At 40.3% G+C, this 26,145-nt stretch overlaps 1 protein-coding gene across 1 annotated transcript in view; it reads left to right on the top strand.

Moving 5' to 3' along the window:
- Positions 1-26,145, top strand: part of DCX (doublecortin) — a 146,197-nt gene that overhangs the window by 21,394 nt on the left and 98,658 nt on the right. The window contains exon 3 of the mRNA XM_069747117.1: positions 17,093-17,433. Within this exon, the coding sequence (XP_069603218.1) occupies positions 17,093-17,433 (341 nt within the window). The remainder of the gene's footprint in view (positions 1-17,092; positions 17,434-26,145) is intronic.

The raw sequence follows: 26,145 nt of genomic DNA on the forward strand, positions 1-26,145 counted from the left end.
AGGTAGGTCATCAATGTTTGATCAGTGGGATGCGACATCTGGAACCCCCGCCGATCAGCTGTTCCTGGTGTCGGTGGCACCTGGAACTGCTCAGTTATGGATCAGCACAGCACATTTACGTCAATGGAATAGTGGCTTTGGCCGGGTACTGAACATCATCCCATTTATTATTTGAATAGGGGTTGAATGTGCAGTACAAAGCCACAACCAATATACAGTTGACGTTCAACTCTGTAACTGAGCAGTTCTAGTCCCCACCGACACCAGAAATAACTCATCGCACCCCCGCCAATCAGACATTGATGACCTATCCAAAAGATTGGCCATCAAATGTTAAAGTTCATGACAAACCCTTTAAATATGGTAGATCAACCTGTTATATCGTCAGTTCGCACTCAAGTAAACTCTTTATACTGACTCTGCTGTCATAACTGTCAATTATGTACATCTACTAGGGTAAGTGGTTTCATGCCCCAAGGTGTAAAGAGTTGTGTCCATTTTAGAAAAATGTTTATTCAGTTCTACAATATTTGAGTACATACTTCAAATGTGAAAATTATTTTAATATCATATATGTGGTTTTAATGAGATTATTGAGTTGCATAGCACTGTACTACTTTATATTATAAATATGAAGCTTCTTCATTGCGGCTTTTCAGTGAATTTGGCTGCTTTTCACTGCATTGCATCTACTGGAAGTTAATGCAAGTGGACCATGAAATATCAATGGTCGTCATTCATTATTCATTATCATCATCAGAATGATAAAGTGAAATGCTGTGACTTCCTCAGAAAATAATGTAAATATAGAAAGTCCCACAGGAAATAGTATGTTCCATTTCACATAACTATCTGTTTCATCAGGCTCATTTATTCATTGGAAACTCCCTAATCTGCTCAACTAACTGGCAGGAAACTACTTTATAGACAATATGTCTCTTTCCAATCTACATAAAAGATGGATGTATTGGGCAAAATATACTATTGGCTCATGCTCTTTGTGATAAGTTTTGTAAAGAATGGCACCCAGTAGTAAGTTGTTCTGAACACAGGGTATATTTCACTGCATGTCTCCTCAAAAGGCAAAGCAAAACCACGGTCAGGTAGACCAACAAAAAATGTTGTCCACAACTGCCAGGAAAATTGTTCGGGATGCAAAGAAAAGCCTACAAATAACATCAGCTGAAATATTGGACTCTCTGAAAACTAGCGGTGTAGCTGTTTCAAGATGCACAATAAGGAGGCACTTGAAGAAAAATGGGCTGCATGGTCGAGTCGCCAGAAGAAAGCCATTACTGCGCAAATGCCACAAAGTATCTCACCCACAATATGCAAAACAGCAGAGACAAGCCTCAAAACTTCTGGATCAAGGTCATTTGAAGTGATGGGACCAAAATTGAACTGAGCTACAATGGCACAGGAAACTTGGTCAAAGTTGAAGGAAAGATGAATGCATCATGTTATCAGCAAATACTGGAGGCACATTCGCACTCATCAGCCCGGAAACTGTGCATGGGACATACTTGGACATTCTAACATGACAATAATCCAAAAGTCAAGGCCAAGTCGACCTGTGAATGGCTACAGCAGAACAAAGTGAAGATTCTGGAGTGGCCATCTCAGTCGCCTGACCTCAATATCATTGAACCACTCTAGAGAGATCTCAAGCGCGCAGTTCATGCTAGACAGCCAATGAATTTACAGGAACTGGATCCTTTTTGTCAAGAAGAGTGGGCAGCTTTATCATCTGAGAAAATAAAGAACCTCATCCACAACTGCCACAAAAGACTTCAAGCTGTCATTGATGTTAGAGAGGGCAATGCATGGTCTTAAGAAATTGGGTATGTGAACGTTTGATCAGGGTCATTTGGATGTTTTGGGTTGTCATTATGATTTAAAAAGAGAAAACACAGTAGTTTGACAATAAATGGCTTCACCCAACCACTAACAATGAATGGAGAAAAAGTTTTGGTGTTATCATTCATATTCTCTGAAAAAAGGCCAAGAAAGCAAAAATTCAGCCGGAGTATGTAAACTTTAGAGCACAACTGTACATACATCATATAGGGGGCGCTGAGGCTGGAATACATACATCACATAGGAGACAGTGATATGCAGGAAATATTCAAGCCCTTTAAAGAAATACCAGTATTTACAGGAAATCTGAAAATGTGTGTCAGGGCTGGTTTTAGACTAAGTGGGGCCTGGGTAAAAGTTTAAAATGGGGCCCCAAATGCTAACATATTGCACCATCACAGAGAAACATTTCGGTAGTATTTACATGCGCTGAGTCCAGGCCGCTAAACGAGCATGATCGACAATAATGAAGTCGTTCGATGCTTGTTCCTGGCCTCTTTACTCCGGCTGAGGAAGAATGATGGGTACAAATAGTCCTCGATACAGTATAATGCAGGTCCCATATAGTACACATAGTAGAATGCACTCCCCATGGTCCTTGATAGAGTATAATGCAACCCCCACCATAGAGTATACTGCAACCCCCTCAGAGTATACTGAAGCCCCCTCATAGAGTATACTGCAGCCCCCCTCTGAGTATACTGAAGCCCCCATTATAGAGTATAATGTAGTCCCCACATACAGCATAATGTAGCTCCCTCAGAGTATAATGCAGCCCCCCAAGTATAATGCAGCCCCACACACAGTATAATGCAACCCCCAGAGTATAATGCAGCCCCCTTAGAGTATAATGCAGACCTACACACACACAGTATAATGCACCCCCTCAGAGTATAATGCACCACACACAGTGTAAAGCAGTCCCCACACACAGTATAGTGCAGCCCCCTACTCACAGTATAGTGCAGTCCCCCACTCACAGTATAATGCGGCCCCCACACACAGTATAGTGCAGTATCCCACACAGGGTATTGTGCAGCCCCCCACATACACATTATAATGCAGCCCCCCCCCACACACACACACAGTATAGTGCAGTCACCCACATAGTATTGTGCAGCCCCCCATACACAGTATAGTGCAGTCCCACACAGTATAATGCAGCCCCCACACACAGTATATGGCAGCCTCCACTCAGTATAATTCAGTCCCTCCACATACACAGTATAGTGCAGCCCCCCACACACACAGTATAGTGGAGTCCCCCACACAAAGTATAATGCAGCCCCCCACTCACTGTATAATGCAGCCTCCTCACACACACACAGTATAGTGCAGTCCCCCCACATGCAGTAAAGTGCAACAGCCACACACACACGCACACAATACTTACTGTACCTCTCCTCCTCATTCCCCCACTGCTCTGGCTTCTGCAATCTGCAGAGCGTCTCAGCATCTTATCAGCTCCACTGCTGGCATACGCTGCTGAGTCAGAGGCAGAGGGGGAGTGATGGGAGAGGGAGCGTCATCTGATGCTCTCTCCCCCATCACTGCTTTCAGTTGATAAGTTGAATGTGGGGTGGCGCCGGGCCCCTCTTACTCACGGGCCCAATAGCAGCCATGTCATGTGCCACTATTAGTGGCACCCCAATGCCTGCCCCTAATGCCAGCCCTGCCTCAAGTGAGACACTGTGGTAGTATTCCTCACTGTGTGTATGTGTGTTTATAATGGTATCACAGTATAACAGTATAATGGTATTACATTATACAGTATCACAGTATAATAGTACCACATAGTGGTCCATACAGCATAATTTGCTCCATATATTGCTCTATACAGTATAATGGCCCCACATAGTGTTCCATACAGTATAATAGACCCCATATAATGCTACATGCAATATAATGGACCCCATATATTGTTCCATACAGTATAATGGCTCCATATAATGCTATATACAGTAAAATAGGCCCCATATATTGCTCCATACAGTATAATGGCCCCACATAGTGCTCCATACAATATAATGACCCCACATTACTCCATACAGTATAATGTGCCCCATATATTGGTACGTGCAGTATAGTTACCTCATATTTTGTTACATACAGTAAAATGGCCCCATATATTGCTCCATATAGTACAATGGGCCCCATATATTACTCCATACATTCTAATGGGCTCCGTCTACTGTTCCATACAGTATAATGGGCCCCATATATTTCTCCATACAGTATAATGGCCCTATATATTGTTCCATACAATAACATGACCCCATGTGTTGATCCTTATTGTAGAATGGACCACTTATAATGATCCATTCATTGAAAAAGAAATAATCAAGTACTCACTTCAACCCGTTACCCGTTGCTCCAGTCTCTGCTGCTCCGGTCTCCTCAGTGTCTTCTGACTCGCTGCACAAAGGGCTCACTGCAGTGACATCAGTGAGGAATCAGTGAAACAGTTTAAGGGGCAGTACCCGGTGCCAGCGCTGCCCCCCGACTTACGGGCCTCGTGATGATGACCTTGATGACGAGTAGTCCCCCCATCTGTCCAGGGCCCCGGAACTTGCTCTGGTTCACCGGGTGCTGACGCCGGCCCTAAGTCCTTCATATATTGGATTTCTATGGCTCAGCACTTCAGTTTGAGATTATCTTTTTGAAGGTCTGTAGGGCAGTGGAAATACGTTGTCTGGAGTGACGAATCACATTTCCTCTACCGGCAGTCTGATACGCGAATCTTGAATTGGCAGAAGCCAGAAGAATATTTGTTGGTCAGATGCACAGTGCCAACAGTGACCACTGCCAAGTTTTATGGAAGAGGAGTAATAGTGTGGTACTTTGGTAGCCTGAGCTCGGCTCTTTTGAACCCGGAAGGGGAAGTATTAGTGCATTTAATAATATTACAAAAAACACTGGACTTTCTAATTGTAGCACCAGATTAGTCTGGAAGAACTTGACGGGCATGCCCTGAGCTCTGATTTCAAACCCAACTTAAAGGGAACGTCTACCTAGATTCATGCTGCTCGAACCACAGGCACCATCAATTGGAGCTTAGCTGCATAATTGAAAGGTCTTTTCCTATATGAACATACGGGAGAGGCCTTCAATCAAAGGTGGATGATGCCTGCACCAGAATAGTCACCTCTCTCCCTATGGTCCCTGATAGACTTTTCAAACTATATTTTATCTGAAATGCCTGAGTTTTTCAGAGAAAAGCATACCTGGAGAAATCCCTTGTTCAATTTATATACTAATGGTACACATGTGCAAGGGGCTGTTCCCCTGCCTGATATCTCGCGCTAGCACCATCATTCCCGGGTTGGGCTTATGCACAGATCAATAGACCAGCTCTCGTAAGTCCTCAGGACCTTACTGCGCATGTACCCCTTCAGGAATGATGTTGCTTGCAGAACTTTCGGGTTAAGGAGCAGGTTGCTGAGAGAAGAGTGACCTGTCAATCTGTGAAGGGAGTCTGGCGGCAGGCATAGAAAAAAAAGTGGCCGGAGAATTGTAAGTTCAGGGTCAAGCCCCTGCACTTGTGGCTTATTAGCATGAAAAGTGTAAAAGGAATTTATGTGAAAAGGAAACATGGATTGCTAAAACAAAGGTATGGATTTATTCAGCATTAGAGTGACACAATATAGATTATATTAGTTGGGGGTACGAAACCTGTTGATAGGTTCCTTTTAATGGACCTTAATGAGGATACATTTGTAATGCTAGTGACATAAGATTTAACATACTGTCAAATTTTACATCCATATTTAGTATCTCTGGTGTGGGATGTTTCCATTAAAGAACACTTCAACATGCTTTGATAACTATGAGAAATTTACAAAAAATAATTAATATACTAACAATGTATTTGGTGGAAAAAATAATTTAATGGAATGCAATAAAAACATCACTGTAAAAGCATCACACAGGTAACACTTAGTGATAACATAATGAGATATATCGGATAACAAAGATGGGATAGCAAAAATAATGTTAATTAGAAAAATCTACCTTCAAATGTTTGTGGGATCCAGAGCAGCCTATGGATGTATTTTCATTTTTAGCCAAAACCTTGATGGACACAATTAGTAAAGTTAACATAAAAACCTCTCGCAATTTACACTATTTGCAACTTTTTAAATCAAGACACTTAAAGTCGTGCAAATGACACCTAAAGTAATAAACCCATTAAGGTATTAAGACAGTAACGGAATTTCCACGTTTGCTTTATGCCTGTATAAGTGCAGTGAATTAGCAATGTAACATTTGAAAGTTTCTTTGATGTCCATATAAGAAAAAAGCGTATAATCAGTCATTAGTCTCACTGCGTCTTCTGTTCTGCCATTACTATTGGGCCATCTGTCCTTTTCTCTGCTGACTTGGCAGATCAGCATCCCTCTGCCTGGAAGGCTGCCTTGCCAAGTAAAAAAAAGGCAGATTTTGCATTGTAAAGGCAGGTGGCTGAGTTTTTCCATGACAATGTCTTCCCTATGTCATTTCATGGATCATAGTTTATATTAGTAGGCAGGAACTGGACGGACAATCTGTTTAACCTTGCAACAGTGTTAAGGAAAACATGATCTAATACACCCTGGATCTGATTGTATACTGGTTTATAACTAAAGTTACACAAATGTTATATTTATTATTGCACACAATGTTTTCTTTAACAAATGCCATGGTGTTCTGCAATTATTACAAGAAAATAAAGTTGCTCGTGATAATAAAGGACTTTTTCCATCCAAAAGTGATGGCGCATCGCAAAGATAATTTCCTGAACAATGGTGGTCTGATAGGATCCCCACTAATCTTTAAAAGAGAGAGCTATAAAGCTAGAATTCACATCTTGCAAATCGTGGAGTTTAAAGGGGTTGTCTGGCCTTAGGCTACAAGTCTGCGGTCACTCTCAGTGACTGCAGACTTGTGAATCTTCACATCGTGCACACCGTTTGCTGTAAGGATTCTCTGGTGCTGACGACGCAGGAGCGGGCAGTCATATGACCGCATGTATGAAATTTGCATACTTCTGGCTACATTCCTGGTCTTGCTCAATACAGTTGCATTGAATGAAACCGCCCTCCTTTAGTCGGCACGTGAACGTATGTATGCAAATCACATACTTGTCCTCAAGCCCGCCTCTCCCAGCACTGTCACTGCAGAATCCTCACAGCGCACAGTGTGCGCAATGTGAGGTTTCACAAGTCTGCAGTCACATAGAATGATTGCAGACTTGTAGTCTTAGGGTTTGTGCACACGTCAGGATTTCTTGCAGAAATTTTCCTGACAAAAACTGGACATTTCTGCCAGAAATCCGCATGCGTTTTTACCACGATTTTACCGCGATTTTGATGCGTTTTTGATGCGTTTTTGGTGCGTTTTGTGTGTTTTTTCCCAAATGTATAGAATTGCGGGGAAAACGCAGAAAATCCGCAAAAATAATGAACATGCTCATTTTTTTACCGCGATGCGTTTTTTTCCGCGAAATCCATGTGCACATAACATGCAGAATGCATTCTAAATGATAGAATACATAATGTATGCGTTTTAAATGAGTTTTTATAGCGTTTTTACCACGAAAAAATGCGAAAAAAAACGCGAAAAAACCTGAACGTGTGCACATAGCCTTAGGCCGGAAAACCCCTTAAAGGGAACCTGTCACCTGAATTTGGCGGGACTGGTTTTGGGTCATATGGGCGGAGTTTTCGGGTGTTTGATTCACCCTTTCCTTACCCGCTGGCTGCATGCTGGCTGCAATATCGGATTGAAGTTCATTCTCTGTCCTCCATAGTACACGCCTGAGCAAGGCAAGATTGCTTTGTGCAGGCATGTACTATGGAGGACAGAGAATGAACTTCAATCCAATATTGCAGCCAGCATGCAGCCAGCGGGTAAGGAAAGGGTGAATCAAACACCCGAAAACTCCACCCATATGACCCAAAACCAGTCCCGCCAAATTCAGGTGACAGAGTCCCTTTAACTTGCAGGAATTTCCAATGATATTCAGTTATTAAAATTGGCCATTTCTTGGACAGTGCAAACTTAGACTAGACAGTCTTAAAATGCATCGAATTTGTCAAATTGGTCCGTGCCAGCAACACACTCTCTCACAAGTTCCAGCCATGCAATCTTCATAAGTGCCTGACAGGACACATGTGTAAGGGTTATCTTCATGAGACAACTTCTATAGCTACCATCTGTCATGGGAGCAATGTGTCCTTTACCTTTATAAGGAGAAATATTCGCGTGGAGAGAGAAATTAAAAGGGTATTCCTATCTGTAAGATCCTATCCCAATATGTAGCAGGTGTAATAATAATAATATTAGTACCGTAAGTGCCTCCAATTAGAAATCTATATATATAATAGCCTAAGGGTTTTTCCGTCTGTCTTTCTGTCTGTCTTTCTGTCTGTCTGCCTGTCTGTCTGTCCTGGAAATCCCGCGTCTCTGATTGGTCGAGGCCGCTAGGCCTCGACCAATCAGAGATGGGCACAGTATCATCGACGTAGAAATCCCGTGCCTCTGATTGGTCGAGGCCGCCAGGCCTCGACCAATCAGCGACGGGCACAGCGACGATGATGTCATAAAGGACATAGACATCCCCCGTCTCTGAATGGTCGAGGCCGCCAGGCCTCGACCAATCAGCGACGGGCACAGTATTGACGTAGATGTCATAATGGTTGCCATGGCGACAATGATGTCATAAAGATTGCCTCGACCAATCAGCGACGGGCACAGTCTGCCGCGAATTCTGGAATCATCATTGTCCATATACTACGGGGACATGCATATTCTAGAATACCCGATGCGTTAGAATCGGGCCACAATCTAGTGTAGTATATTTTTCTGATTTGCTATGTCTCTTTCCTCATGTACAGGCATTGCATGACTTTTAGTATCCATGGTTACGACCTGTGATATAGCGACAGTTAGTTACCTAGTTGCTAGTGGTCGTAACCATGGATACCTAAGGTCCTGCAATGTCTACACATGAGGAAAGAGACATAGTGAATCAGAAAAGCTTTACTACATTTCTAATTAGAGGTATTTGCTAATATTATTATTATTACACCTACTACATATTTGGATAGGATCTTGGAGATGGGAATACCCCTTTAACTTAATTGCCCATATTTGCATATGCCTATAGGAATACCATAAAAGTGAGATGTATGGCAAATTTCCAAGATATAATTTTCCATGGTTATCTGAGAGAACGGATCCCATTTAAAGAACAATAATTCATTTTGGAAACATAGATACTGGTTTACAATTTGCTCTGCAGTGATAATTGCCCTGGAAAGATTGATAGTTTGATGGCTGAAAAGTATTTTAGGAGTCTCCAATACATATTAATTACAGAAAAAGTCCCCTTTATATTTTATCCTCTGACTATAGGGACATTTTCAAACATTTATTTAACCCTCAACAATCAACTGTTACTACTGGGGGAAGCTGATGCCCTTAAACAGCCGCATAAATGGCCGGCTATATAATATATAGATATCTGGCTTGGGTCCACTAGGCTCTTCTAGAATGGCTCTATAAATCTGGCTCACAGATGTGGTCTCAAATGGAGACTCTCTATGATAAACTATATTAGCACCGCAATCTCTAGATGCAGCATACAAGTAGCCCCTAATGGGACTCCAGCACATCTCATGAAATATTTCCTCTCCTTGCCTTTCTAGTATGAGTAAGGTTTGATAAAGACCCAGTGGGTCGAAACTTATACCATTGGAATACCTTATTGTCTCAACTGCGGTGAATCATTTAATTTTGGTGATTTGAAAATAAAATTCTAAATTGTTTGGAACTTAAAGGAATTCTGAGTGTGACTGTTTATCCTTGGGATTATATTAGCATGCCAACGTTGTCTTCATAAGACGACCCATAAAATAGGTTGTGGAATGCAGCACTGTCCAGCCCGCAAGCTTCCCGCTAATGTGGGTGGCATGCTCCTGCTTGAGTGACAGATAACACCAGCGGCATTGTTGGCCCAAACTGTGGGCTCTCTGATACTGCAAGCAATGGCACCATCTGCAGGATCGGAGAAGCATAGTGGCTCCTCAATGATCCCTAAAGCTCCTGATCAGTGCTTACAATGTCTATTGGAAAGCACTTGTAAGCACTACATGTTATCAATGGGTGGTAAACAACTAAGCAACCCTATACTCTGGAACTCTCTACCCCAACACATCAGGCTCTCCCCTACCACGGAAACCTTCAAAAGGAACCTGAAGACTCACCTCTTCCGACAAGCCTACAGCCTGCAGCGATCCCCAGTATACTGAACCGCCACATGACCAGCTCTACCCTCACCTAGTGTATCCTCACCCATCCCCTGTAGACTGTGAGCCCTCGCGGGCAGGGTCCTCTCTCCTTCTGTACTTGTGTGTGCCTTGTTTTACTCATGCTTATTTTACTTGTCTATATTTGCCGCGTTCACATGTAAAGCGCCATGGAATAAATGGCGCTATAAAAATGAATAATAATAATAAGCAACAAGCAGAAAACTAAAAAACATTCCATTCTTGAGCAATGTGATGACAATAACCTTTTGAATGGAGTGTGTCAGGCCAAAGCCACAGTATAAACTAACCACATAGCCTTGTAGGGATATAGCCCCTATTAAAATCGCATTTTTATGGTTCTAAATTCATGATTCTGTTATGCAGAAACTGAAGTTGGTGTGGCTAAGAGGATCAGTGCACTTTTCCACCCGGTGGTTTCGCATGTCCTTGCCTCCCTCAGTGGGAGTTGACAGAGCACTGTTTGAAGAAAAAACTGCGGCAAGCCAATGCTGTCAATAACCAGTGAGGGAGGTGGGGCATGCAAGGCCACTGGATGGTGTACTGACCCTCTTGACCATACCAAAGGTGCATCAAGCACCTTTATTAGCATATATGATTACATTTCAGTGCTTAGAACACTAAAGGTGCAATTTTTATAGTGAGTGAATTCCCTAGAGTCCTTTTTAATTAGTTTATACTGTCAGTTTTGGATGGCAAATTCCCTTTAAGTGTTTCCTCCATGGGTGTAACTACCAGGATAGTTGGCATAGTCCCACCTCTCAGATGATGGAGAAGGGAATGAAAGTATATATGTAAATTGTAGGGAGACAAAAGCAAGAAAGAAATTTTCAATAAGCCTATGGCAAGGGTAGGGGACAAATAATCATAAACCTTAAATATGATAAATTTGTCATGCTGATCGTGGTCCTAGTGGAATATGGTCCTGTTCCTTGTTTGGCTGCTGACTTGTTGCACCCCTGATTCCTCCTGCATGTATTATTCCCAAAGGTGCATAACTTTCCTTACATACTCATAAATAGTACCGCAAGTCACTGAGCCCAATTGTCCACCATGTAAGCTTCAAGTTTGACAGCTTGTAATGGAAGTATGAGTCACTTATTTAGAGGAGTCAATGCCAAATTCAGTCAAGTCATTGAACCCTTTCTTAAATGACGCTGACCTATATTTTCAATGTGTCATTGTGGACTACAGAAGGCTAATTGTAAACCGAAAATGCCCCCCGTGAACCCCTCACTGCATCATCCGCTTATAGGAAATATGGCAGCCATTTATAAGATGAAAACGTAAGGCAATGCACTGAAATAGACATCGATAGAAAGAATATTTACAGAGTAATTAGCGGCGGGGGCTATTAATGATTTCCATTTATAATTACAAATAAATCCGAGTTCCCGATCTGTAATGCTTCGTTATTACTCTATAAAAGGGAATGCGTTTATGCGGTAAGTGCTGCGGGCCGTACTGGCAGGGAGGTATAAAATATAATTTTTTTTGCATATATATTTATAAATTAGAGTGGGAGGGATATGGCAGAATTTTTCGACAGTCACGCAGTAGAGATTTCATGAATAGGATACAGGCCTCTGCAATGAAGGGGCTGTTTAGATAAGCATGTGCTCTTTTTCGGCAGAGCTAAAAAGCGCTCCAATTAATTTGCAAATCCCATTGAGGCCGGGAAGAAATTAAAATGGATGTGTATGATATGTGTTTAGAGGGTCTGGCAAGCAATGCTAATCCTATAAGAAGCCCCAGTTTTTCCTATGCTTCCAGAAATGTTAGGAAATAGGCCCAGTTATGTGTAGGATCAATCTCGCTTTTTTTCCAAAGCTTATTCTTCTGTAGCATAAATAAATGCCATTAATAGACCTGCAGGTCTGTCACCCGTCTTGTCGCTGCAGACATGTTTGGAGGGAGCCTATTGTAGAACGCTGTTTAGCACTCGCATTGTTTCTATGGTAACAGAATCAGGTTTACCTTTCACAGCCGCAATACAATAGTCGCCCGCTGCCGGATACCTTGTCTTTCCATTAACAGAGATACATTCAGTCATTAGAGATCTGAAATAGGTAAATGGCTAATGTTTTACATGGAGTGTAATATAATAGGGTCACTGGTTATTTAAAAATGGGGATGATTTTGTGTCATTATTAATATAAATGGGATCTGACGTAAACCTCTTCTGAAATAGTGCTCTGATAAAATGTAGTATTGAAAGATTAAAGAGACAGTTTAATCATTCAAGGCTCTTAAAGGGGTTATCCAGGAGGGGTTTTTTTGCAATGTGCCTAGGGACTAGCAGGTAGGCAGTTGCTAACACAGACCGCACCTGCTGGCAATTCAGTGGCTTCTGCTGACGCTACAACTACAGAGCATCATTGCCTTCTCTTCCGGGGTGCTCTGTTGATGGGGCATTACTGCCAACATCATGCACAGGAAGCCGGCAGTCACGCCAAGTCAACAGAGCAGCCCAGAAGAAGACGACCTGCTCTGTTGGCAAGGAGCAGTTGAATCGCCTGCAGGAGTGGTGAGTGACTGTGGTAAGCTGGCACCAAGTACGACAGGCAGGTAGTTAGCAACTATCTGCCACTTAGGCCCACAGTAAATAAAAAGTCTTGAACAACCTCTTTAAGATCCGAGATTCCTGAATAGGAGACATGAAAACAGTACAATACATACTGCAGAGCTATGGGCAGGAGCAGACATGATATTGCTGCAACCTGTGCAGCCACACAAGGGCCGAGAGATTAGGGGCTCCATGTCTACCTTCAAAGCTTCTGTCGACGACTCATTATTGGACTGCACAGGGCCCATATACTGTTCTGGCACAAAGGCCCACTTTTGTCTTTGTCCGCTCTTATCTATGGGATTTGTTTAATGGAAAAAACAGGGATGCAAGGTAGCAAAGAGAAAAGACGAAAAACTATCTATTGCTATTTAATGAAAGCAGCTTTCATCTAGGCAAAATATCCAAAGAAGCCGTCCAACATGACTAAGGCATTTTTTTAAAGTCACTTTCCTTTTTTGTCTTGTGGTATTAATTACAATTTTGGCCACAAATTCATCAAAATGAGGTTTGTGACTCGTGAATTTGGTCCAAATGAAAAAAAAAGGACTTTCTTCCTGTTTTAAACTGTTTTTGCAACTTTTTGTGCTACATGTCTACCTTGCCATTTACATGGGATGCAAAAACTGTGCCAAAATTTGAGCATGTTCAAAAATACACAAAGGGGGGAGGATTGGAGTGAAGATGCCCCAAATTTTGCGACTTAAACATATAGAATTCCTAGAGTCCGCCCACAAAGTGGAAAAAAACAACACAGGGCAGCGCATATAAAACAGACTTAACCCTGCTGTACTGTTTGGTCAAAAATGACCATTTTTGAACTTTGATATTTTTTAAACAATTCATTATGCGGTTCTGAAACTTGTGGTTACTTCTATTTTCCTAATTTGAGGGGTTCTTTTTAAGGGTCCTTTTTTTTTTTTTTGGTTTATTTTTTGCGCCACATTTTTTTTTTACACTTGTACTGTTCCCTGTCAAAAATGACCGAATAGCATTTTAGCTAATTTCAGCCATTTTTTTAGTAAAACAAATGAGTTATAATTTCTTTTGAGACTACTTATTGCATCTACTATTGTTTATGAAGTAAACAGTTGTTTTAGGTGCAGATTTACACATGCAAACCATAAAATTAGCTAAAATGCTATTCGGTCATTTTTGACCGGGAACAGTACAAGTGTAAAAAAACATTGGCTTTCAGTACAGTTCTGTGCAAACAAGCCTGAGCTTCCACAAGGTATTCTCAGCAAAAGAGGTGTACATAGTTCCATGTTTTATTTCACTCAAGACACAACAGTGGTTTCTTATGTTCCCCAAAAAAATAAACAAGTGATACTTATGAGCACAATGCACAATGATGATGCAATAAGCAATCGAGAAGATAGAAAGCCGGACGTGATAAAGGACTAGGCAGACATGTGTACTATTGTTGTCCTGAATGTAAACAATAGAATTATGTGAAGATTTTCTGAAAAAAACTGATTTTTTTAATTTTACTATTTTTTTTTTAAATGTTTGCACGCAGTTAAATTTTATACTATAGTTAATTTTAGTTATAGTTAGTTATAGTTGTTATAGTAGTAGTTGTTGTTTTAGTTAGTTAGTTAAGCTCAAATTTGTAATTTATGTGCAGGAAAGAAATATATCTTGGTACCGTGTTAGCCAGTAGATAGAAAAATATTTAGAATTGAGAGTCCTCAGTGGTTGATACCTTTTAATGGCTAACTGAAAAGATGGTAACAAATTGCAAGCTTTCGAGACTACATACGTCTCTAGAGACGTATGTAGTCTCGAAAGCTTGCAATTTGTTACCATCTTTTCAGTTAGCCATTAAAAGGTATCAACCACTGAGGACTCTCAATTCTAAATATTAATTTATGTGCAGAATTCAATAAGCCCTTGTAACCTTTATAAACACAAAATAAATAAAAAAATTGAGTTTTTTACATATTTTTTTTTTATAATGACCAACCATGCTCACATGCAGTATAATAATGCAACAGGTATTCAAAAAAAAAATTTAAGTAGCTAAAACAGCATTTTAATAGGTCTGGTCAAAAATGACGGGAGCAGTACAAGTGTATAGTGGAAACGAATAGAACAGCAGGTTTAAAAATTGAGCACATAAAATACTGAATTGGGTGCAAATAAAAAAGGCACTGAACATACAAAACGAAACAAAAAATAGGCGCAAAGGCAATGATGAATCGGGGCCTGAATGTCCATTCAGACAGGCTGAGAACTAGCTTTCCTAAAAATGTTCTTTCCTGATTATCGATCCTTGTAAACATAGCGATCATACCCAGAGAACAATCAAAACAATAGTTGATTGTATGATTGAACAGTTTATGCCAGCATGGAAATCATTGTTATCGGAAGCTCATCACCCTTTGTAAACAGGAGATGTGTTGCCAATAGCATGAGAAAAACAGAGAAAAAAAGCTGACCATAAAGTCCAAACATAGTATGATGAGAAAATCAATAATGTTTATTAATATCAATAATACACAGGTAATAATAAAATGACAAAAAACAAATCAATGTATACACAGAGTTAAAAACAAGGGTGCATACCCAGACAAGAAAAATTTGCCATAAACTGTAAAATATTATCTGACCAATAATAAAGTGCCAATCACAGAATTGATGAAAATAAGTCAATCATAAGTACAAAAAAATCAACCAGATGGTAATAAAGTGCATGAAGGGAGTTGTGTGACTGGAGCTTATTACTATTGAAGCTGATTTCCGCACCAAGCACTTAGCACTTTATTATCCTATTCTTATCCTCCACAACTTTTTTTTCTCTGTTTTTCTTCTGTGATTTTCCGACTGTCCTCATCTAACTATACATGTCCAGGTTTCTGGTTGTAGGGTCACTATTTATATCTAAATGATACTTAGATCACTTATACGCATAGGCACCCTGCCACTGTAAACCTTTGTTTTGTTTTTTTTGCCAATAGCATGAGTCTGTATGGGGTACAGACCAATCACATTGATGATTTTTCTGTTCCCACCAGTACTCATCAGCCTGTGTTAACAGGCCAACAAACGAGCCTCTATTAGCCAGTCTGAAAGAACCTTTTATATTAGGTATCCATTTGAAGTTTATATGCAAATAAGTTTCTCAGATTTTGTGAGCGGGACTGCAAGACCCAGAGTTGGAAACAGGAACACATGGGCTACTTGCACAGTGAACAAGTCTGTAGGAACATGTTCACACACCACCAAGAAACTTGAAGACAAAAAAGAGCATAGTAAAACCAAAAACACTCAGTTTTAAAAAATCACAGTAATACGCAAGTGCTAGTAAAAAGATGTAAAAAAAAGGGTATTTGGTTGATAAGTTTTTTTGCAAAAAATGTATACTAAGCTGCTCCACCAAACGTCAAGGTATACCCATATAGAGGACTGCTCTGTATGGGTATACCTTGACGTTTGGTGGAGCAGCTTAATATACATTTTTTGCAAAAAACGTATCAACCAAGTACCCTTTTTTTTACATCTTTTTACTAGCACTTGCGGATTACTGTGATTTTTTAAAACTGAGTGTTTTTGGTTTTACTATGCTCTTTTGTGTCTTCAAAACCCAGAGTTGGCCAGAGGAAAGATGGTCCATGTCACGTGGCCCCACTCACAGTGCTCCGAGAACCTTATTTCAATATAAACAAATAGAATGTTTTCTTCTATTGGGTGCTTAAAGTAGCGGCATGACTCCATTACAAGGACTTGTTGTGCTTACCATATATTGATATGGATTTGATACAGATTCAGAGCTAGGAAACGGTTCCCAAACAAAGAACGCATACTGTATACCAAACTCTTTCTCTAGGGGTCTATAATAAGTAATCCAACACAAATGTCAATAATCTAAGTAATAGTCTTACAACTTCCTCTATATAAACTTAAGTTACTATCAGCATGTTGACATCTTGGGGCCCAATTTAGTTACCTTTTAATTGGCTGCAAAGAAGTTTAGCCGTCCAAACTGCTGATCTGAAGCTTAGTGTTATCATTGAGTGTAATATGTGGTGTATCGATATGTGTCAATAACAATCCGATCCATATGTGGCCAAAATAGAAATGTGGCAAATGATCCACAGCACCACATATTAGATTGCTAGACAGGTCATTTTGTAGGGAGGGGTGTAAAGCCATTAAATCTTACCCCCGAATTCTTGTATACTTTGGGGTTTTTTTTAACTGTTCATGATAAAAGCCCCAAACATGCTTTGTAAAAGTGATCCCAAACTGGAATTTATATTTTAGAGCTATAGAATATCTACATTTACAAATATCACAGAAAATAAATGGAGTTACATAAATTGGTTAATTTCTACCTTTGTATCATATATTTTAGGAGAAAGCTATGTTTGTTCATCTGACAACTTCTTCAAGAGACTGGAATATACAAAGAATGTCAACCCAAACTGGTCAGTAAATGTGAAGACTTCTGCTGCTCAAAAGAGCCCACAGTCCCTGGGTACCTGCAACAACGCTCAGTCCAAGGAGAGCAAGGACTTTGTCCGTCCCAAGTTGGTAACGATCATTCGAAGTGGAGTAAAGCCTCGTAAGGCTGTACGTGTCCTTCTCAACAAGAAGACGGCCCATTCCTTTGAACAAGTCCTCACCGATATCACTGATGCCATTAAACTGGAGACTGGAGTGGTCAAGAAGCTGTACACTTTGGATGGAAAACAGGTAGGGGGAGATTTGGCCACGTATTGACATACTTTTGGATTACTTTTTAGTTTTCAAAAAATACTATAGCCAACTGTCTTTCTTTTAAAGTATGGCACCCATAATAAATGTTACCTGTACACAAAGGGTATATCACCAGTACCTTATGTCGCAAATACAAGAAAAAACAGCTTGATCTCCAGTTCCATATAGTTCTGACTATAATGTACAAATTTTGAGCGTTCTACTCACTGCTTTCTTCCATTCATGTAATTTAGCCAGCATGCCATGTCATATTATGGAAAAGTATTCATTGGAATGATGATTACTATATTTACAGATCTTTCAGAGGCTATGTTCACACCATATTTTGTGCACTAGTTATATGTAAGGTCAACCTCCCAACGCATTTGTTAAGGAAGTCAACTGACCACTATACAAGCGATGCCTGTCAAATAAGCGTCCTTTTGTCATGTGCCAAGCTGGCAAATATTGGTAAACAAAATCTATTATTCAGATAGAGAGCAGGGCCTCATATACTTTAGAAGCGGAGAACAAAATAGACCCCCAATTAACGTTTATTAATATTTAAAAAGCAAAGGACTCAACAACAACAAATCCCCACATAAATTGCAAGCATGGCATCATGGTAGAAAAGTATCTATATATCTAGATAGTAGGTGGAAACAGTGGCTATTGTCACTTGGCAAGATACTCTACTACCAGACACGACACCTCATAGTACAATAGCATGATACCTAAAAGTGTCTACACCCATAAGAGCCAAAATAACCAAACGGTATTAGTAAAGTTAATAAAGTGAAAAAAAGTGCATACTGTATATAAACTTGGGCTTAAAATCGAGATATAGCAACCTTCAATGGACATGATGTACAAGAACGTCATTAGTAGAGTATTGTATACCATAGAGCGAGGAGAAAAAGCAGGGGGCTAAACTTTCCCTAATATGCCCTGCTATCTTTCCCTGCCTTGCTCCGGAGGTTGGCACCGTAATGTCAAACGGTATGGCGCCTCTGCTCAGCGTCGGCAACCCTAAAAACCCTACAATTGGCCCTATATCAGATTAATAGGGACAATGGGAGGTGGTATATGTCAAATATAGATGTTGATAACAGGACAAAAATCAAAAGAGTGAATGCACTTTGTGCCTAAAGACAAAATCCCTATCCCATATATTACAAAAAATTACCAGATACTAGTCTATAGGTCCCACATTCTGGAACACATCTATAGTCAATACAATAGATTTAGACCTTAAGCATCCCAATTGTCTTGGGTTGATATGTCAAACAGCATCCAAGCCAAACTTGATAGTGGATAGCCAATATTAATAAATGGACTACCAAAAATATGCCCCCTAATCTGGACATTATAATAGATATAACAAACTTGGCACGTTTCTCCCTGTGTTCTCCAGGGATCCTCAAGGGACCGATGGGAGACATCAGTCTCTCTCAATTATGGACAAACACATGCGTCACCCCGCCATCCCCATGGTATACACCACCCTATTATTGACATTCTTGTGCATCATGTCCATTTAAGATTGATACATCTCTATTTTAAACCCAAGTTTATATTTGCACTTTTTTGCACTTTATTCACTTTACTAATACTTATTTGGTTATTTTGGCATGTAGAGGTGTAGACATCTTTAAATATCAAGCTATTGTAGTTTGAGATGTCATTGGGTATCTTGTCAGGGAACAATAGATAATGTCTCTACCTACTATCTAGATGTATAGATAATTTCCCTGATGCCATGCTTGAAATTTACTTGTATGTAGGGCTTTGTTGTTGTTGAGTCCTTTACTTATTAAAATATATATAAAAGTCAATTTTTTAGGGTCTATTTTGTTCTATGGTGAATATTGGTGTAACTTTATTACCTCTTTAGGAAAGCACAACACCAACAGACCTTTTTCCATATCAGAATAGGACATTTAAAGACTTTTGGAGCTTTAAGTTTGTTTCTTGTATATCAAAAAGCAAAATCTTGCTGCAATTTCCAACATAGCTGGCCACTCTGGATTAAATGTATAAAATGAAAAATAATTAGTTTCTTCATGGAGGTATGTATGGATGATATATGCCACTGTATGTTCTATCAAAACAATGGATAGGTCTCGTCCATGTAGGTAAGCCCGGTGGATAGACCAATTCTTTTCAACTCATCAGCGGTCTCCAGTACTCCCTCCCGTGCTCAATCCCTATTGCACGTCCACTGGCTGTGCCACCTCTCAATTTCAGTTACATTGTAGACTTGGGTAAATCTTCGCTCTGAAATAAGAGACCCAATGAGGTAGCAACCAGCACAGCGCTATATTGACAGAGGAACTCTGGCTTCAGAATCTCAAAGGCAAAGTCTTCACATCTCAACTGAGATCACTATGAACCTTGTAACCACTGATGTCATTTTCTGCCTCTTTTTTGGATCCTTTTTAGGAAAGCAAAGAAGAACAGAAGTAATAATTGCATCAATTTTGAGTATAAACAAAACAATTTATATTGTTTAGTTTGATTTACCACCCAAAGAAGCTCAATTACTTATTTTCTAGGTAGTTCCCAATGTCAATGTTTATGAAAGACATGATCATCCAACTATAATGTACAATATACCCCAGCATCTGTATACATAAATTATGGATAATATAAAATATACAATTAGAAATCTAGATCATATCTTAGGGATTCTTGCATTTATCCAACAGGTTTTCATTGAATTTATTAGACTTTTACAGAGATGAAGAATTGGGGGTGGGAAGCAACATGTGTTATATGGTGGTATTTCTCATACAAGGACTATTATGCTTGTAACAAACCAGTATATAATCTTTACTTAATAGTTCTATGGTATAAAAATAACTAGGGCAAGGATGCAACAGGGATACAGTAATAGTAGCTCACTACAAGTAATATTATGACTTATATGTATTCTGGCAGATATATTGTAATAGGAGAGCAGACAAGGAGGTTATGTGTAATGTTTTTTACCGAGGTCACTGGTGTAACCTCATAAATCAGGGTAAACTTGCTCTCATTTCATTTTTATATCCTCATGCACCGCCAGGTCCTAATAAAGTGTAGTGAGCCATTACAATAAAGATTTAGTGTAAGCGGCTTTCAGAACAAAAGGTACAGATCCCCTAATATACATTCGTAGGCGGAATCCAGAGCACATATTAATTAGAACATTCAAACTACATTTGGATTTTCTATCCCAGCTACTAACAGAACTGTTCTTTCCTAAAAATACCACATTTACCACTCCCGCTAAGACAACTAGGAATTGCACTATTGGAATCCCTGTGTTCTCTTCAGCCTAAGAATGAATGTAAAGCATCTTGAAAGCATTAAAGGAATATTACTAAACCAGACAATACAGAAAAATATTTTTAAATGCACCTCTTTTTTTTTTGTGGAGCTACATGAGGTTATACTGTACATAGTTCACATAAGCAGAAAGGAATGAAGTTCTTCTGCCAAGCAGAAAAGTTAAACTTCAAAGGAGGTATCATTGAGCACGTATGGGTGTCGGGACAAGTCTAAGAGCATCTCGTAAACCCAAAGTTCTGACATAAGCATGGTAGTAGTAAATGAGCAATCAAGCAATAAGGATTTCGGCCCAGACTTGGGCAGGTGCACCTTAAAGTGAACCTCAAAGCTAATACATGCTGCCTTAGCCACACGCAGTATGTATCATATCGTGGCTGCACGATTACCAAGGTATCGGTTGGCAGCTTATCTCAAGAAGCACAATGCGATCAGCAGTCCGAAATCGGACATGTAGATCAACATCTCTTCTGACCATCAGTTGGCCAGCACCCCATACACATTAGACCGTTGATCGACATTAGTCTAAGAGTTCACCGGTAGAGTAGTCTGCTGTGTTGGCTGTTGCAGCAAATCTTGATGTCCAAAATTGGTAATCAGAAATGTTTTTAACATTTTATCAAAAAGGAATTTTTGCTTTTTTTCACTCTTTCTAGCACATAAAATGTACACTGAAGTTCTGGGATAAAAGCCAATGTAAATACTCATTCCTTATTTAATGTATTGATTCACATTTGTTGAACCGACTTGCATATTCCGTCTCCTCTGGAAGAAAGAAAGTCCTCCCTTTCATACAAGAAAACTACGTAACTTGAATAGCAATTCTCTACAATTGCTTACTTTGGAATTCCTTAGTCATTGACAAAAGCATTCTAGTAAAATATTAATAAAATCCTAACATATTACTGTTTTTCTCACAAGATCCCGAGTGTTACACAGGCTGACGATTCTTGTTCTGCAGAGACCACTTCTTATTTGCCACCTCATTATTGTCACAGTTACTTCAATATGTCAAAACCAACAGTATATTGTGAGCCACTTAAATATAAATCAAACTTTATAGTCTAAAATGACAGTAGCCATCGGACAAGACAAGATACCCAACTTTAAAGTTAAAAACTATAATATTTTATTGATGATATTATTATTTTTATTTATTATTATAGCGCCATTTATTCCATGTGAGGAGGGGTATACATAATAAAAACAAGTACAATAATCTTAAACAATACAAGTCATAACTGGTACAGGAGGAGAGAGGACCCTGCCCGCAGGGCTCACAATCTACAAGGGATGGGTGAGGATACAGTAGGCAAGGGTAGAGCTGATCGTGCAGTGGTTTACTCGATCGGTGGTTACTGCAAGTTGTAGGCTTGTCGGAAGAGGTGGGTCTTCAGGTTCTTTTTGAAGGTTTCGATGGTAGGTGAGAGTCTGATATGTTGCGGTAGAGAGTTCCAGAGTAGGGGTGATGCGCGAGAGAAATCTTGTATGCAATTGTGGGAAGAGGAGATAAGAGGGGAGTAGAGAAGGAGATCTTGTGAGGATCAGAGGTTGCGTGCAGGAAAGTACCGGGAGATGAGGTCACAGATGTATGGAGAAGACAGGTTGAGGATGTCTTTGTATGTCATGGTTAGGGTTTTGTAATGGAGTCTCTGGGTAATGAGGAGCCAGTGAAGGGATTGACAGAGGGGAGAGGCCGGGGAATAGCGGGGGGACAGGTGGATTAGTCGGGCAGCAGAATTTAGAATAGATTGGAGGGGTGCGAGAGTGTTCGAGGGGAGGCCACAGAGCAGGAGGTTGCAGTAGTCGAGGCAGGAGATGATGAGGGCATGGACTAGGGTTTTGCAGATTCTTGGTTTAGGAATGTACGGTTCCGTGAAATATTTTTTAGTTGAAGGCGGCAGGAAGTGGGAAGGGCTTGGATAGGTGGTTGGAAGGAGAGATCAGTGTCAAGGATTACCCCGAGGCAGCGAGCTTGTGGGACTGGGGAGAGTGGGCAGCCGTTTACTGTAATGGATAGGTTTTTGGGGGGTCGGGTGAGATGGGGGAAAGATGATGAATTCTGTTTTGTCCATGTTAAGTTTTAGAAATCTAGCGGAGAAGAAGGATGAAATAGCGGACAGACATTGAGGGATTCTGGTTAGTAGGGTGGTGATATCTGGTCCAGAGATGTAGATCTGCGTGTCATCAGCATAGAGATGACACTGAAAACTGTGAGATTCTATGAGCTGTCCCAGGCCAAAGGTATAAATGGAGAAGAACAGGGGCCCTAGAACTGAACCTTGCGGCATTCCGACAGATAGGAAGGCAGGGGACAGGTCCAGGAGGAGGAGGACAGAGTAGTGTCGCTTGGTATATAGGTATATTGATATAGGATAAAAGGCAAGAAATAAAAAGACAGGACAGGCAAGCCTCCAAAGAAAGGGTAGGACACAACAAACTTAAGCAGTTAGTCTAATAAGTCGTAAGGAATTCATGCTATGCAATATATAAGAAAAATAAACAGAACAGGAATGCCCATAGGTATAAATGTCAAATAATAAAGAATTATTCAGGTTATAGGTCAATAAAGTGCAAATGCAATAATAGTCCTCATAGCTATATCTATCCTCAAATGATTCTATTTCTCCATAGGATAAGGGTAAGGTGGTGAGGAGATGAACAGGACACTTTAGAGTAAATGTGTAGATCCTAGTGATCTTACATTACCATTAATATGTTGTGCCCTGTGCTTCCATCATACCATCCCAAACATCAGACCCAAGGGAATGAAGGCAAGAGCATTCCTGGCATGCAATCCATATACCTGTCTGAGTACTAGTGAAATGGAAATACTAGTATAAATCACAGTAGATTACCTGTGGATGAGACAGGTCTAAGATGCAGGCATAAGGCTGTGCTACCCCACACCCGACGGGCGCCGTTTCGCTGCTCCCTTCTTCTGGGGATGCCTATAGATTGGCTCTCCTGCTAATCATGCAAATCATGTATGTTTTAATATTTAGTTTTAATAAGGAATATAAATAAGTTGACACATTCCTTTTTAGGTCAGATTAAGGGTATAGAACGCCTATTCCCTCTTATTGTCAATGTTGATAAAATATTGAGAGCAATGGTCCGGAATCTTCTCTATCTCTAATTCTTAGAGTCTTAAGTCTTACACGCCAGTGAAACGTGGACTGTGCTCTGATCATAGTTTTCGAGGCCACTTATCGTGTCTTCTGATCCAAACTAACTGTCTTATATTTGTCTCTGAGGCAAGTACCCCAGGTCAGGAAACTAGGGTACTGCAATCTGAGCATGGTCTGTTTTTACAAATCTAAGAAACTGGCCTAAATCTTGGACTAAGAAATTACCTCTAAGTATGGAAGTCTCTGACAACTGAGAAAATAGAGAATACTGACATATAGGGCCTGAGCACTGAAATCCGTGAAGTCATTTGAAAAGATTAATATAACGAGCCTTTCAAAAATAGCTGAATAGACGAAACGCCAAGAATAATCTTTATATTAAGCCTCCTTGCCATATCTGAAACTTTATCAAGTGCTGCAGACTCTCGGATTACAATGTAAATTAGACACAGACAGACATTAATTAGTTCCTTACCAGAAATACTTATATAAAACAGATTGCAGGCTCAACAAAACTTCAAACCACTTTTAAAAGGTACATTTTTTATTTTAAATGAAAAGTATTTTTTTTACGTAATGGTTGTCTGATTCATACAGGCCCCATCAGTTGTTATTGACTTGAAAACCGCTGTGTCAGTGTTTTTATAAATGATGCATTAGAAAACACCCACAGAAATCAATGGATATTCATTGTTTTCAATAAGAGTCCCCAGGGGCAAAAGCTGCAGAGACCGGCGCAGGCCAGACAAGCACATTAATTCTAATAACACTCAACTGCTCATCTGTACGTGAGCGAGGAGGGAAGATTAACTGTGCAGCATACAATGTGCACGGGATCCATTCCCAACGCCAACCGGTATAAATGCAACATACAGTATGTCTGAAAATGTAACACAAGGCAATGCTTTTAGGGGAGAATAGCTCTAGAATTTGGCACTTAATAGAGCATGGCACTTTTATTTCTGAATAGACTCTTATGGATATTGAACGCCTATGGCTGTATTGCCATGACTCTGCTTGGCAGTTATATGAAGCTATAAAATGACTGTGTGAATGAGGCGTATAATCATATACAGTCATGGCCGAAAGTGTTAGCACCCTTGATATTGTTCCAGAAAATGAAGTATTTCTCCCGGAAAATTGTTGCAATTACACATGTTTTGGTATAAACGTATTTATTTCCTATGTGAATTGGATCAACACAAAAAATGTGAAAAAAAAAATGCAAATTGGACATCATTTCACACAAAACCCCCAAAATGGGTCGGTCAGAATTGTTAGCACCCTCAACTTAATATTTGGCTGCACAACCCTCTGGAATAATTATCTCCAATCAATCACTTCTTATAACCACCAACAAGCTTCTTACACCTCTCAACTGGAATTTTGGACTACTCTTCTTTTGCAAACTGCTCCAGGTCTCTCATATTTGAAGGGTGACTTCTCCCGACAGCAGTAGATCTCTCTACTTGTGTTTAATGGGACTTAGATCAGGACCCATTGCTGCCACTTCAGAACTCTCCAGTACTTGGTTTCCATCCACTTCTGGGAGCTTCTTGAAATATGTTTGGGGTCATTGTCCTGCTGGAAGACCCATTACCTAGAATACAAATCCAGCTTTCTGACACTGGGCACTACATTGCAGCCCAAATTCCTTTGGTAATCTTCAGATTTCATGATGCCATGCGCACAGTCAAGCAAAGGCAGCAAAGCAACCCCAAAACATCTCTGAACCTCCATCATATTTGAATGTAAGTACTGTGTTCTTTTCTTTATAGGCCTCATTCCATTTTCGGTGAACAGTAGAATAATGTGTTATGCCAAAAAACTCTGTATTGGTCTAATCTGTTCACATTTCACTTTCCCAGAGGGATTTTGGCTTAAGGTACCGTCACACTAAGCGACGCTGCAGCGATACCGACAACGATGTCGATCGCTGCAGCGTCGCTGTTTGGTCGCTGGAGAGCTGTCACACAGACAGCTCTTCAGCGACCAACGATCCCGAAGTCTCCGGGTAACCAGGGTAAACATCGGGTTACTAAGCACAGGGCTGCGCTTAGTAACCCGATGTTTACCCTGGTTACCGTTGTAAATGTAAAAAAACAAACACTACATACTTACATTCCCAGTGTCTGGTCATGTCCCTCGCCTTCAGCTTCCCGCACTGACTGAGCGCCGGCCGTAAAGTACAGCGGTGACGTCACCGCTGTGCTGTGCTTTACGGCTGGCCGGCGCTCACCAGTCAGTG

Source organism: Ranitomeya imitator, chromosome 2 (genome assembly GCF_032444005.1).
Source record: "Ranitomeya imitator isolate aRanImi1 chromosome 2, aRanImi1.pri, whole genome shotgun sequence".
Lineage (NCBI taxonomy): Eukaryota > Metazoa > Chordata > Amphibia > Anura > Dendrobatidae > Ranitomeya > Ranitomeya imitator.